This window comes from Tetrao urogallus (genome assembly GCF_951394365.1).
Source record: "Tetrao urogallus genome assembly, chromosome: 2".
NCBI classification, from domain to species: domain Eukaryota; kingdom Metazoa; phylum Chordata; class Aves; order Galliformes; family Phasianidae; genus Tetrao; species Tetrao urogallus.
This window is the reverse complement of record NC_136814.1, coordinates 69,605,011-69,617,826: the sequence shown is the minus strand read 5'-3', so window position 1 is coordinate 69,617,826 and position 12,816 is coordinate 69,605,011. Positions and strand designations below refer to the sequence as shown.

The 12,816-nt window shown below is 36.0% G+C and overlaps 1 protein-coding gene across 1 annotated transcript in view; it reads right to left on the bottom strand.

The window, feature by feature from the left end:
• Positions 1–11,778, bottom strand: part of ASCC3 (activating signal cointegrator 1 complex subunit 3) — a gene marked incomplete at both ends in the record, with an annotated part of 243,679 nt that extends 231,901 nt beyond the window's left edge. The window contains 3 exons of the mRNA XM_079532681.1: positions 4,132–4,715; positions 9,886–10,036; positions 11,689–11,778. Coding sequence (XP_079388807.1) covers positions 4,132–4,715; positions 9,886–10,036; positions 11,689–11,778 — 825 coding nt within the window. The remainder of the gene's footprint in view (positions 1–4,131; positions 4,716–9,885; positions 10,037–11,688) is intronic.
• Positions 11,779–12,816: the final 1,038 nt, after the last annotated feature.

Below are 12,816 nucleotides of genomic sequence, written 5' to 3'. Positions count from 1 at the left end.
GCAGACACAGAGAAGCTTTCTACCAGATGGTTGATTGAACAAATTAGTTAAGTTCCCCTTGCTTTTGATTCCAAGAGCATTTACACGTTAGATCCACAAAGCATATTAGCAGACACTCATGATGAGATTAGAGTAGGGCAAAACAACATAGATAAACTCAAGCAGAAAAATAAAAATCAATATATTGCCACTGGTGACTAATGCAACTAAAAACAAGTTAAAAGCAGAAATCTCAGAAACAGAGCTTTACATACCAGAGAATGGGAAAAACTGTCTAAAATCCTATTCCTACATTAACCATTCAGAGAAGCAGAAACACCACAATGGAAGAAAGAAAAATTAACACATAACACTATTTTTAACAAAACAGTAAATTAATGTATTAGCTTCTGTTCTGAAAGAAGTATGAAGAACACCGATTTTTAATATTGAAGTTACAATCACCTAGCTCTGATTATGACTGTATTAATGAATGGCTTTATATAGGGGCATATTTCTTCCCTATATAGGAAGAGATTCTGCCCAACTCTGGACTACTTTATTTTGAACATATCAAATCCATATTCCCTACCCTGTACACTTCTGATTTCAGGTCTACTTTGTTTTGAGGTGAATGTTTCTGACCCTTGGAGTAAGGCATCAGCACCTCCAAACTCCCCATAACCATCTTCGGTCTCTTACTGCAGTGTCATAAACACCTGAGGAACCAGGTGATGACAAGGAAGAAGACAATTATCAGTTTTCAGAATGATAAACTCTGAATTACTCTTAGAAATTAAATAACAGGAAATGTTTGTTTCCCCACTGTGAGATTTTGCAATATGGTTGGATTATATTTAATTGGAAGTCCTGGAGCTACAGTTGAAAGACATGTTGTAATGCAAAAGTATCAGTGCTTCTGTGTAAGATTTACTGATCCCCCGCCAAAAAAATGCAGGCACATACTCATCTTTTTAACAGAGAGGTAATGCACATTACTGGATGCAACCAGCACACTCTCCACCCACCAACTCAACACCCACCAACATTACTGGGGGTGGTAAGCTAGTATTACTGTCTACCCTGGGGTTTTTCCCCCAGCTGATGGCAAGATGCCTGCAATCACCCCTTAGTATCATGGACACATATTTATGTATGTATAATAGCAGGAGACAATAAAGTATCATGAATCAGGATAAGAAAGGTCATTCACAGAAAGCAAGGATACTTATTTACAGCTACAGAGCAGTTTCTCTCAAACGAGTTTCTTCTAGCTAGTTGCAGAAGCTAGAGGAAGTTTACTTGCATTCATAAGCTAACATGAGTCCTTTCTCATGGGTTAGTTGCCTGTTCAGGTTGTGATACGTATTTTTCCATACACATAGGCATTACCATTTAATGCACAGAGCCAAAAATAGTCACAGCCATAAAGCAAGCCAGAGAAGCCCAAACAGTGAACTCCATGCCTTACTTTATAGGCAAGTGAACTTTTTTTTTTTTTTTTTCGCTTTACTGTTCTCCTTTTTCACATCATAGCCCAGTGTTGATCCAGTCATTTATAGAGCTTTTAAAATTTTGTCTGGAAAATAATGTCTAATCTAATACAATCAGTGACATTAATGTTTCCTGTTTGTGAAAATTCTTTCCTTACCTTGAGATAAATAAACTGGACAGGTTTTTATATTTTTGCAATATAAACTAGATCTTCACATGACTTGGACTCCACTAAGGGATTTTTCTCTAGTAATTTCATCTCTATAGGATATTTCTCTCTGTTTTGTTATCATAAACAGATAATATATCTGTGAGTTACTGTAAAAATAGAGACAGACATCTCCAGTCTACCATTCAGAAATAGTTCATAGATAACTTATGACAAGAGTTCACAGGAAAAAGGGATGTAGCCTCTGAGAATATGAGAGCATAACCAAAGTGGTACTGAACAACTCAAACTTATTCCCAGTTATTCTGGAGGAGTTAGGGACATGAATACTGAAATGCTCTCAGATGCCTCAAGCTTTCATTCCCAAGAGTAGAAACAGAGTATGAGAAATGCCCTGCGTACTTTCTTTGATTAATAACTAAATAAATAAAATCATCAACAGTTATTGGGCTAAACTATATAGCTACTTGTGAGCTCTTCCTATTTTTAAATAATGTTATCACATCATTACCATTTCATACTCATCAACAGGATCTGACACACAAAGAGAATAGCACATTCTAGTATCTGTCATTTAGTTTCACAAGGCTGTGTCCCCAGTGAAAAGCAAAAGTTATTTCAAGTACAATAATCAATTTTCCTCTAACAGTTGCCAGTGATGCCAAATAAACAAACTGCTCCAAAGGAAGTGTGGAGTCTTCTTTAATAGGGAGTACAAAGAACAAGGTATTACTTGTACATCCCCAATCACTAGAACTGAACGCTATGCAGTGCCAGAGACAGAAGCTGATTTCAATTCCTTGTAGAGTTCATTACATAGATAAAACAAATACAGGTGTATCTCTCCATACACTACAAAAACAGTATGTCACTCCTTGAAATAAACTAAAAATGCTCAGCTTCTTAATTCTTAAACTTAAAGATCAAATAAAATTTTCCTAGAGATTCAATTCCCCAATATCCTCACCACCAGTACGTTCCTCTTTAGCAACAAACAGGCTATATGTAACCTTTCTAAATAGAAAAACAAACAGACAAGGAACCTGTTTTAAAATATGCAACTGTATGTTACCAATCTGAATTTGTATTTACAAGTAATTATATTTTTGCATGAGTGGTTCTTTCTTCTTCGTTTATAAGTAAAAATGTACTTTATAGAGCCTAGAGACTTGAGAATGTATTTAACACCTTGATTAATATAAGATTTTCAGTATGCATGATCAAACGTACCATCTCATATGATGGATCTATGACCTAGCTCTAGAAATGGATTATCTTCAGGTTTGAGAGCACCATCTGCTCGTAATGCTGCCACCAGCAACACTGCTGTAATAAAATAAATTCTCATGTGAAGGCAAAATCTGACGTCCGTAAGAAACTTTAAGTTCCTGCTTTTACAGACAGCACAATAGAAATGCCAACTACCCTTTAAAAAAGTGATCAGTTTTGAATCAGTCTGATGTCTCCTCACATGTACCGTCCCCAAACCATGCAGTGAGCAATAAATTAATAAGGTGTTGCAAGGCAAGGCAGCATGTTAACCATGTTTGTACTCACAACAAGGAAAAACAAGGTTTCAGAAAGTTACAGGTGAGATGGGAGAGCAGAATGGGGAGAAAAGATATATCTTTATTACTAAATATTCTTAAAAATCCAACACAAGGTACAGATTTCAGACAGTCAAGTGAGACTATTTTTTCCTTTCTGGAAAGGCAAAGAAAAGAAGCGAAGCCCTGCTAAATAAGCCTCAAAAAGCTACATATACAATAACAAAGAGCACCTTTTCTATTATTAAATCATAATTCCTGCAACATCACTAACATAGAAAATTTGACAGAAGCAGTTGGAAGATAGCAGGAATTCTTTCCCAATCCTATTCAAAAATAGTGTTCTCCTTCCATACATTCATCTTTCCTGTACACATCTTCAAAGCTTGTTTGCTAGTCTTTAAACATCCTTCCCTTTCAACCACTATGCTTATACTTCAGCTGCAGCCTCCCAGAATCTGTGCTCTGTCCATCAAGTTCTCCCTGCTCTTCTTGTGATCAATCCTCCCTACTTCCTTATCAAAGAAAATATTAGCACCACCTGTGCAATCCACCACCACATCATCTACTTCCTTTCACTTCTAGCAACAAGAAGGCTCTGAAAACTTCCCAAAAAAGTTTTCTTTGGTGCAGATTTGCAAGTTCTCATACTTTTATATGGTAGTTTAAAAGAGCAATTGCTTAGAAAGAAAGTATAGGAAAGGTCAGCAAAAAAAAAATAGACTGTATTTTATGAGGAAAAAATGTGACTATTCACAAAAAACACATGCTGTTTTCACCATCTGTCTGGTGGATTGAGATTGCTGCCATTAAATTTTTCTAGAGACAAAGCAAGCATAGATAACACTTCAGTAATGTGCATATTGGCATAATCTAATATGAAATAATCTGGAATTTATGCAACATTCAAATAGATACGGTATAGAGAATACTCTACTGTACCTCATTTTGAAGTTCATCACCGCTCTTGGGAGAAGCAAGCATCTCATACAAAGTACAGCAGAGATCTTCCGTTGTTGGTCCTCCAGGGGTACCACCCTGAGATTCATTCAGATATTTTCCAACTTCAGACCATAAAAAAGAATCATCTACTTTTTCCAAAGACTTGAGATCAGACTTCTTATCACAGCAGTTCTTTAGATGATCCAGCTGATTATTCAGAAATTTCTTATAATCTAAGCTTATAATTCTTTGAGCATCAGCCTCACCATTTACAGGCAGCTCCTCAGAGTGATCCAAATCATGCATGTCAAATGAAAACACTATATTTTTACCAAAGAACACTCTGTTATCACCATTTTGCTCCTCAGCCATCTGTATGAGGGCTGTAAGCTGTTCTTCAGTGAAGTGAGAAGCAATCCGACATGTGGCATTACAAGCTGCAGTAGCAGATGATGATGGAAATGGCCCAAACATCTGCTTGATGGCCTTTGTCTCATCATGACCAACACATTCTTTCCCGTGAAATGTCTTAAAGAGAAAAACAGCTCCGCTTTCAATTGCTTCTTGTCCATTTTCAGCTCCAACTGTTAACAAAAACAAATGTAATTTTATACACTTCAAACTAATTCTCATTCATTGCTTATAACATAACTGTACTCAATTTCTCGCAAGTCTCATCAACAAAGATGTGAAATGACGACCATAATAAGAAGTAGCAATTGTTGCAAGCTATTGAATTATAAAATGCATGAAATAGTAAAGCATCTGTCTTCATTACCCCTTCTACTTATTAGAAATTCATATTAGGAATTACCATTGCTTTCTTGTTTTTCCAAGAGAAAAAGCGTGCCTGGGTCTTATATTCACACTAGCATATTTATTGGCTTTTTAACAGCAACAGAATTTTATGTTGAAACAATGTTTATTCACTGCCTAATCTGAATATTCAAGCCAGACTAAACATACAGAACTCAGCTGGAAATTACTACATTCTTCTTCTGGTACTACGGAATGCATGTATATTACAAAAATTATCCAAAGAAGTTAAAGCAAATAAATGTGTGAATGTATACTTACTGGCTTACCTACAAAAAACTCTAAAATAATATAATTAGAGAAAAAAATGAATTTACCTCTTACATAAATATTCTCAGAAGCACGCAAGGAAAATATAAGCAAACACTATATTATTAACCTGAGTGTCACTTAGAATGAAAAAAGACAATGGATAAAATAGACAGAGAGGCAGCATGCTTTTCTTTTTTTTTTCTTTCCCCCCCCCCTTCCTTTTCTATTTTTTAATCCTCTCTCTCCTTGAATATAAGAACAATATGCGAAAGTTTCTCCTTTATTTTAAAAAAGTTTTTTAAGAAGCCAGGCAAACTGCTCCACCATTTTCAGAAAACTAGCATTTCTTACAAGATTTCATAATTTTTTAAAGCATCTGAAAAAGCTTATTGTCAAGGTTTACAAACTGCTACTTTCAAGATGTCTTTATTTGGTCAATTCAGGATTGTCTGGCATAACTCCAACAGAAAACAATACATTTCAAGTGAATAACTCCTCCACTGCTGCTAATTCAAAAGAGCTGCTAAAGTAAACTATTTATTTTTAAAAGATCAATATTAAATTAAAAAAAAACCACAAAGTTGCACTTCCTGCATAACTAATTAAGTTATTTTCTTATGAATACCCAAAACAGTCTTGTGCCTGACTCCACTCTGCTGTCCAGTTATGGTCCTATGTATGTAAGTAACCAGAAACCTAACATACAACTTCACTACTTCTCTTGAATTTCATTGAAGTGAACTGTGAAAAGCTGAGAAGCTCATGAAGATATTTTGGGTTGTATTTACATAATAATTAGATATCTAGATTAACTACATAAAAGTAAATACATACACACTCAAGATGCATGTAAATACTTCTCAGTGGAAATGAGGTGGTTTACTCTCCTTGTTTATCCTTAACCGTAAAGGAATTAGGTTTTGATTTTTTTTTTTTTAAAGCTTGAAAACTTCCACCTAAAACTGGGTTGCACAAACTGCACTCACATTCCTAATGTACAAATATGTATTACCATTATTTTAGAAGTTTCCAGTATTAAAGCAGAAGTACACCATATTAAACAAAAATAACACTAGTACTGAAAGATTCTAGAAACAGTTCTTTTGGTTTTTAGTGCTCTCCTATCACTGCCTCGTGTTTTGTGGAAACATCTCCTGAGAAAATTTCTCACTCCTCCAAATACATGGAGCCAGCAAACATGGCAACTCTTTTCTGTTTTCTCTTTTAAGCCATTGACATCATTTTGATTACTAATATTTTCCCTATTAAGTAAATTAATATTTCAGTATCCATTGCCTAGGATGAGAGTTCATTTCCTTCAAATTAAACAAAAATAGCATGTAGTCAATTCACTCTTCTGACTGTATGTCTCCAATGATGACGGTTGGAATATTACTGTCCATTCATTTTGTGCCTCAGTCTCTGTATTTTTTTCTTCTGGTCACATTATGTCTCTGTTCAGAAGCAACAAGGCTGATGATTTTGTCCTAACTCATTCCAACTAAATAATCATGCATTTATTAATTTTGCACTTTCCTTCCATCACAAAAAAAAAAAAAAAACAACACTATGTTTTTCTATATGCTCTATTACACTCAACCCACCATTAAAGTTGTGAGAACATCATTTTTCTCCAATAAAATAATTTTGTTCCACCAAAATGAAAATTAAAAAAAAAAAGTCACACAGCTAGTACATGTTTCTGTCATTAAGACAGCAAATACAAATCTGCCAAAATATTTTCATGGATAGCATTTTCAACTAAGAATATCAGATACTGATTTTACTTATAAAACTTATTCTTTTCCACTATCTACTATATTTTGCCCTACTGCTAGACCTCATATGGTTTTATGTTTTCTATTACAAACATGAAAGTCATATTTGTCAACCCTAACTACATTTTACTGTAGCATCTCTTACAGTTAAACTGTAACCAATGGATATTTAAAACAATCATGCAGATCTTCTCCTCCATTTGTCCCAGGTTGCTTGTTATGGATATAAGTATTCAGAATAAAAGAAAATGACAGTGACAAATGTCTCTCCAGCTCTAATTCACAGCTCTAATTCTGCTGGACAAGAGTGGTCCTTATTTAAACCTTAGTTTTCCTCTCCCAGATGATTCTCACATTTAAATAGAATGTGCATCTCACAAGCAGTTCTTCCTCAAAAATGCATACTGAGTTTTAGGTTACATTACTTACAAAAAATACCACAGCATCTAAAATGAGTACAAATATGGAAACTATATATTTCACTGGCTAAGAAATAAAAGCCACTACAGGATAGCTGTTTGAATCACATAAAAGAAAATGAATTAAAGGTTCACGAAAATAAAATATTTTACCTATAGTCATGAATTATAATTCCACAATAGACTTCAAGTCTTTTATTCATTTTTATGATAACTTATAATAAAATCATATTCCTGTAAGAAAATGTCCTATTCTTATCTCTCAATCTGTAAGGATAGTGTTAAGACAAGTAGGTATGTAGCAAAACAATAGGAAAAGAGGTAATTGTTTTAAATTAAAAGAGGGTAGGTAAGGAGGAAATTCTTTGCTCAGAGGGCAATGAGGCACTAGAAAAGGTTGCTCAGAGAAACTGTGGATATCCTATCCCTGGAGGTGTTCAAGGTCAGACTAGATGGAGTCCTGGGCAACCAGATCTAGTGCCTGATCTACTGCTTGGCAACCCTAGCTGCAGCAGGAGTGTGAAACTAAATAATCTATCATGCCTCTTCCAACCCAAGCCATTCTGTGATTCCAGGAAAACTGGGATCCAACTGGGAAAAATTACAAGATTGTTTATTTGAAAGGCTGAATGGCAGTAAAAAACCATGTGATGAGAAAAGAGAATCATAGTGTTTGGAAAGGCAGTTTGGACACCACAGGGGTAATTGTCAGACAACTTTGAAATTGATGACCACAAGCTAGAGTGGAACAATGAACCAACCTATTTTTCTGACCATAGCATGCGTTTCAAACCTGGTAGCATGGCTGTCTATATTTGCTCATGAGGGAACATGTGGGACAGATGGGTTAAGTATCCCCCATAACGCCACCTCAGTGCCTGTTCCCAGCTTGGTGATATTGACGTCTTCCTAATATCCTAATCCTGATCGAGAAGACAAAAAGAGTACCGTTTTATAAAATGACATCAGTAGTATGTTATTTAAATGAAGTGCTGAGAGAAATCTCGTTAGCATCTCTAAATTCTTGAATGCGTTGGTAATACATTTCAAGTCCATACGTGAAAAACAGGATTTAAAAACAAAGCAAAAAGAAAAACAACTAAATTAATGGCTACATTAATGCTACAGTTGCAGGATTCTCCTTAACCATCACATCTGTGTATGAAACTTGTATTTTCTATTACAGCACAGCAACAAACATCTCTTAAAAATTAGTAAAAGAACATGAATTGTGTCAACAATCTCTAAAGAAGTTAAAAAGGTAGCATTTCCTTGATCAATTATCACTACAGCTGCCCCTTTTCTATATTTTTGTGAATAAACAGCTGATAAAAAAGCAAGAAAAAAACATCATTTAGAGCATGGAACAACTGCACACTGAAGTGACCCATGAGCCAATCTGATCTTATGTCAGATTCATTGATTTTTTTAAAATCTTTTTTATTTTTATTTTATTGTTTTAGAAAAAAAACGTAGCTACTTCTCCAAACAAGTTTCATTCCATGAAAGGCATCATCATGATAGCCACAACACAGGCACTGAGAAGTCAAGACATTGCAGAGCACAAGCATTCTGCACAAACAGTAAACAGGGGACTAAACTGGGAGCTACCCTTGGGTTATACTTCAGTTGGACATTTGTCAGTAAGTCAATTCTTATCTACTAAGCCTAATTAGTAACACACATCAGATTTTTTCCTACACCCTAAGAGGGCTCACACCACACCTTGCATTACTTTCCTCCAAATCACATGTATCACCAATGCCAGCTCAAAGACATACACCAAACAATAGACATCTATACTGAGAAAGAGGTGGCCCTTCCTATAAGTATCTCTCTCAGGAAGACAGGTAGCCATATGCTTATCTTTTGGCATGGAGAGGTTAAATTCTCCTACCAGCACAAGCTCTACTGTTGTGTTAGAAAAAGAGTCAAATTAAAAACAAGTTTGTAAAAATAACAGATTGCCATGTTTACGATATGGGAGGAAAGAATCAGATAGCAGAAAATTTAGAATATGTGCATCTTCAGATGAATTTAAAATGCTTGCCAGTGACTTGAGATACATTTGAAATTTTTCTTCTGATAATTCACTAAAGCAAAAAATTCACTCACTGCAACCAATTTTCAAGATACCAACTGTGTGGAATTAAAGCAGCTAACACCAAGACTCTTCTGTCTTCAGTATACTGCCATGACAAAAGCAGCTGTTGCTTTTGCTTACTTATGGTAGATTACAAGCCATAACATCACATAACAGTGCTATCAAAAAACAAGAAAGGGCATAAAAACAGAATCACATTTTAAAATAAAACAGAAAATGTAGTTGTGCACATAGTTGTCAGACTAAACAGAACTTCAAAGATACTTCAGAGCAAGACTGGAGTTAAAGTAGAACTGAAATTGTTCTAGTATGAAAGTATGCAGGCAGACATCAGCTTGAAACAAAAAGAAATTAGTTGTAGGATAATTTGAGAATTAAAACCTACCTATTTGTTTTGCTGCTTGTAATATAGTTTTCAAATCACCATTTACAGTTTGGTATTCTTTTTTGTCTAAATTGTCATCAACAAACTTTATTATCTTCTTCCAAGTAAGATCAGACTTCAGTAACTGTTCTTGTTGTTTTGTTCTTTTTTTCTGAAAATACAAAATATTTTAATATTTTTATTTCAAATTTATGTACAGTCATTACTTTAAAACAAACAATAACAAACAATGACAAAAACAACTTCAGTGAAAGAAACTCCTTCCAATTTCACTCAATCAGTGTTTTGTAACAACAGCAATTCATTTCCCTATTAACAATTCTTTACATACTTGAGTGTCAGGAATGAGAAAGATACTTACAGTCTGCTTTACCCATTCCAAGGGAAAATTCTTTACCAAGCTAAACTTTTGCAACTTCTAAAGAGATCTCAGGAAACAGTTAAGGTTGGAAGGGACCTCTGGGTCCATATTGCTCAACATCTGCTTGAACAGGGACACCCAGAGCAGAGTGCCCATGCCCACATCCCCGCTGCTTCTGAGGCCCTTCAAGGAGACTTCACAGCTTCTCTGGAAAATCCATGCCACTGCTCCATCACAGCACAGAAGTACTTCTTGGAATTTAGAGGGAATTTCCTGTGCTCCAGTATGTGCCCACTTGTCTGGGGACCGTGCACCACTGAACAAAGCTTGGCTACATCCTCTTTGCATCCTCCCTTCAGCTATTTATAGACATTGATGAGTTACCCTGAGACTTCAGGCTGAACAGTCCTAGCTCTCTCAGCCTCTCCTGATCCTCCAGTCCCTTTATATTCTTGGTGGCTGTAAGCTGTGCTTGCCAGCATGTACGGGCCTCTCTTGTACTGAATGGGCCAGAACAGGACACAGAACTCCAGGTGGTGCTTCACCAGTGCTCAGTAGAGAGGAAGCATCACCTCCCTTGACCTGGTAGTGACACTTTGTTTAATGCAGTCAAGAATACTGCTAGTGTTCTTAGTAGCAAGAACAGACAGCTTACTCATTTCACCTTAGTCTCCAGATCCTTTTCTGTAGAGCTGCTTTCCAGTAAGGTGGTCCCCAGCATGTTCTCAACCTCCCAGTTTCATATTCTCGGCAGATTTACTGAGAGTGCCATATATCCTATCATCCAGATCATTCATGAAAATGTTAAGGACTGGATCCAGCGCTGACCCCCGAGGTACTCCATTCATTACTGGCTTTCAATTAGACTACGTGCCACTGACCACTGCCTTCTAGGTCTGGGCATTCAGCCAGTTTGCAATCTTGTCTGCTCACACAGCCCATTCCTCAGTAGCTTCTTTATAAGAATCTTACAGGAAATAGCATCAAAGGCCTTACTGAAGTTCAGGAAGACAATATCCACTGCTCCCCACTCATCTGGTGATTTCATTAAAGAAACTTATCAAATTGGTTAAGGATTCACTTGGTGAATTCATGCTTGACTACTGATTATTTTCTTTTCCTTTGCGTGCCAAAAGACAGTTTCCAGGATAAGCTATTCCATCCTCTTCACAGAGATCAAGGTGATGCTGACCAGTCTATAGTTGAAGATAGAAGTGATGTTTGTTTTCCTTCAGAAAACCTCTATTTACAACTCTCTGTATTCGAGCTTCATTTCATATTACAGGCTTCTACAATGCATCTGTTATTTTAATGAATGTCTTGGAAAAAAAAAAAAAAAAAAACATACCTAAATTCACCATCACTAACTTTATTCTAAATACCACAAAATTCTTACTACATACACTAATAGTTTATAATTTGGAAAAAAAAAAGATATTTACCGTTAAGTCAGCTAATTCTTCACCATAATCATCATGTCTAGTGACATTTGAAAAGGAGCGTAGAGCGCCTGTAAGACGTGGCAAGGCCATCTGTTACTCATTCAGTGATCCATAGGATAAAAAATTAAATCCCAGTTCAACCACCTAGATGAGAAGGAAAGAAACAACATGGTTTTGTTAATGCTACAAACATGAGTTCCTATCAGCAACTTGGAAGACTTTTGAACAAATAGATCTTGGAAGGCACTGTGACTAAAGAAATTAAATATCTCACTCAAGAACATTTTCAAGCAAGACTCAAGAAGGGAGGTGGCAGTCACAGACAGTAGACAAAACAACGTGGTTACTCAGCATGTTCTCTCTATTCCCTAAAGTTATTAGTGCAGCAGCAGTTACTCCTTTAACACTGCTAACACAAGAGGATTATATTGAAATCTAGGCAACTGAACTTGGCTGCAAATAGCAGTAAGCAATTACCCCCTGCTTGAAGGTCTCCCCTGAACCAGTGTGTACTGATGGGTTTTGGATCATTAACAGCCTCTAGCACTGGTACAGGAACATCCCTTTTGCCAACTGCTTAACAATTTCTAAACAGCAAAGTATGCAAAGAAAATTAAGACAGGAAAAAAAAGGACCATGTGTATCACTGAACTACTATAAGAGAAAAAGGGGAAAAAGAAAAAAGCAACCAAAAAACCAAAAAGAGAATGCCTTAGGATGTTTTCATCACACAGCTGCACACACACACAGCACTGCACTCTCCAAGACTGCAGCCTACTTCTGCACATTCTTATTTCCCATGCAAAACAGACTCATATCTATACAGCAAAACACATCTGTTTTCCAACTGAACTTGTACTCATGCCAAGGCTTTTACAGAAACTATTCTCAAAGTTGCTTCATTTTGAAAGGCGCCCACAGTTAAATTGTTCAATGAATTCCAATGCACAGCTACAATTTCTAGTGGTAGCAAATAGATAGATTAGATTATTCTTGAAACAATTAATGATACCATTACAAATGTAATGGCCTGCATCATTCTTACCACGCCTGAAGACCATGAGCCATCCAGAAATCTAACTTGAAAAAAAGTTACTGAAACAATTTTTGAACATTCACACATTGCAC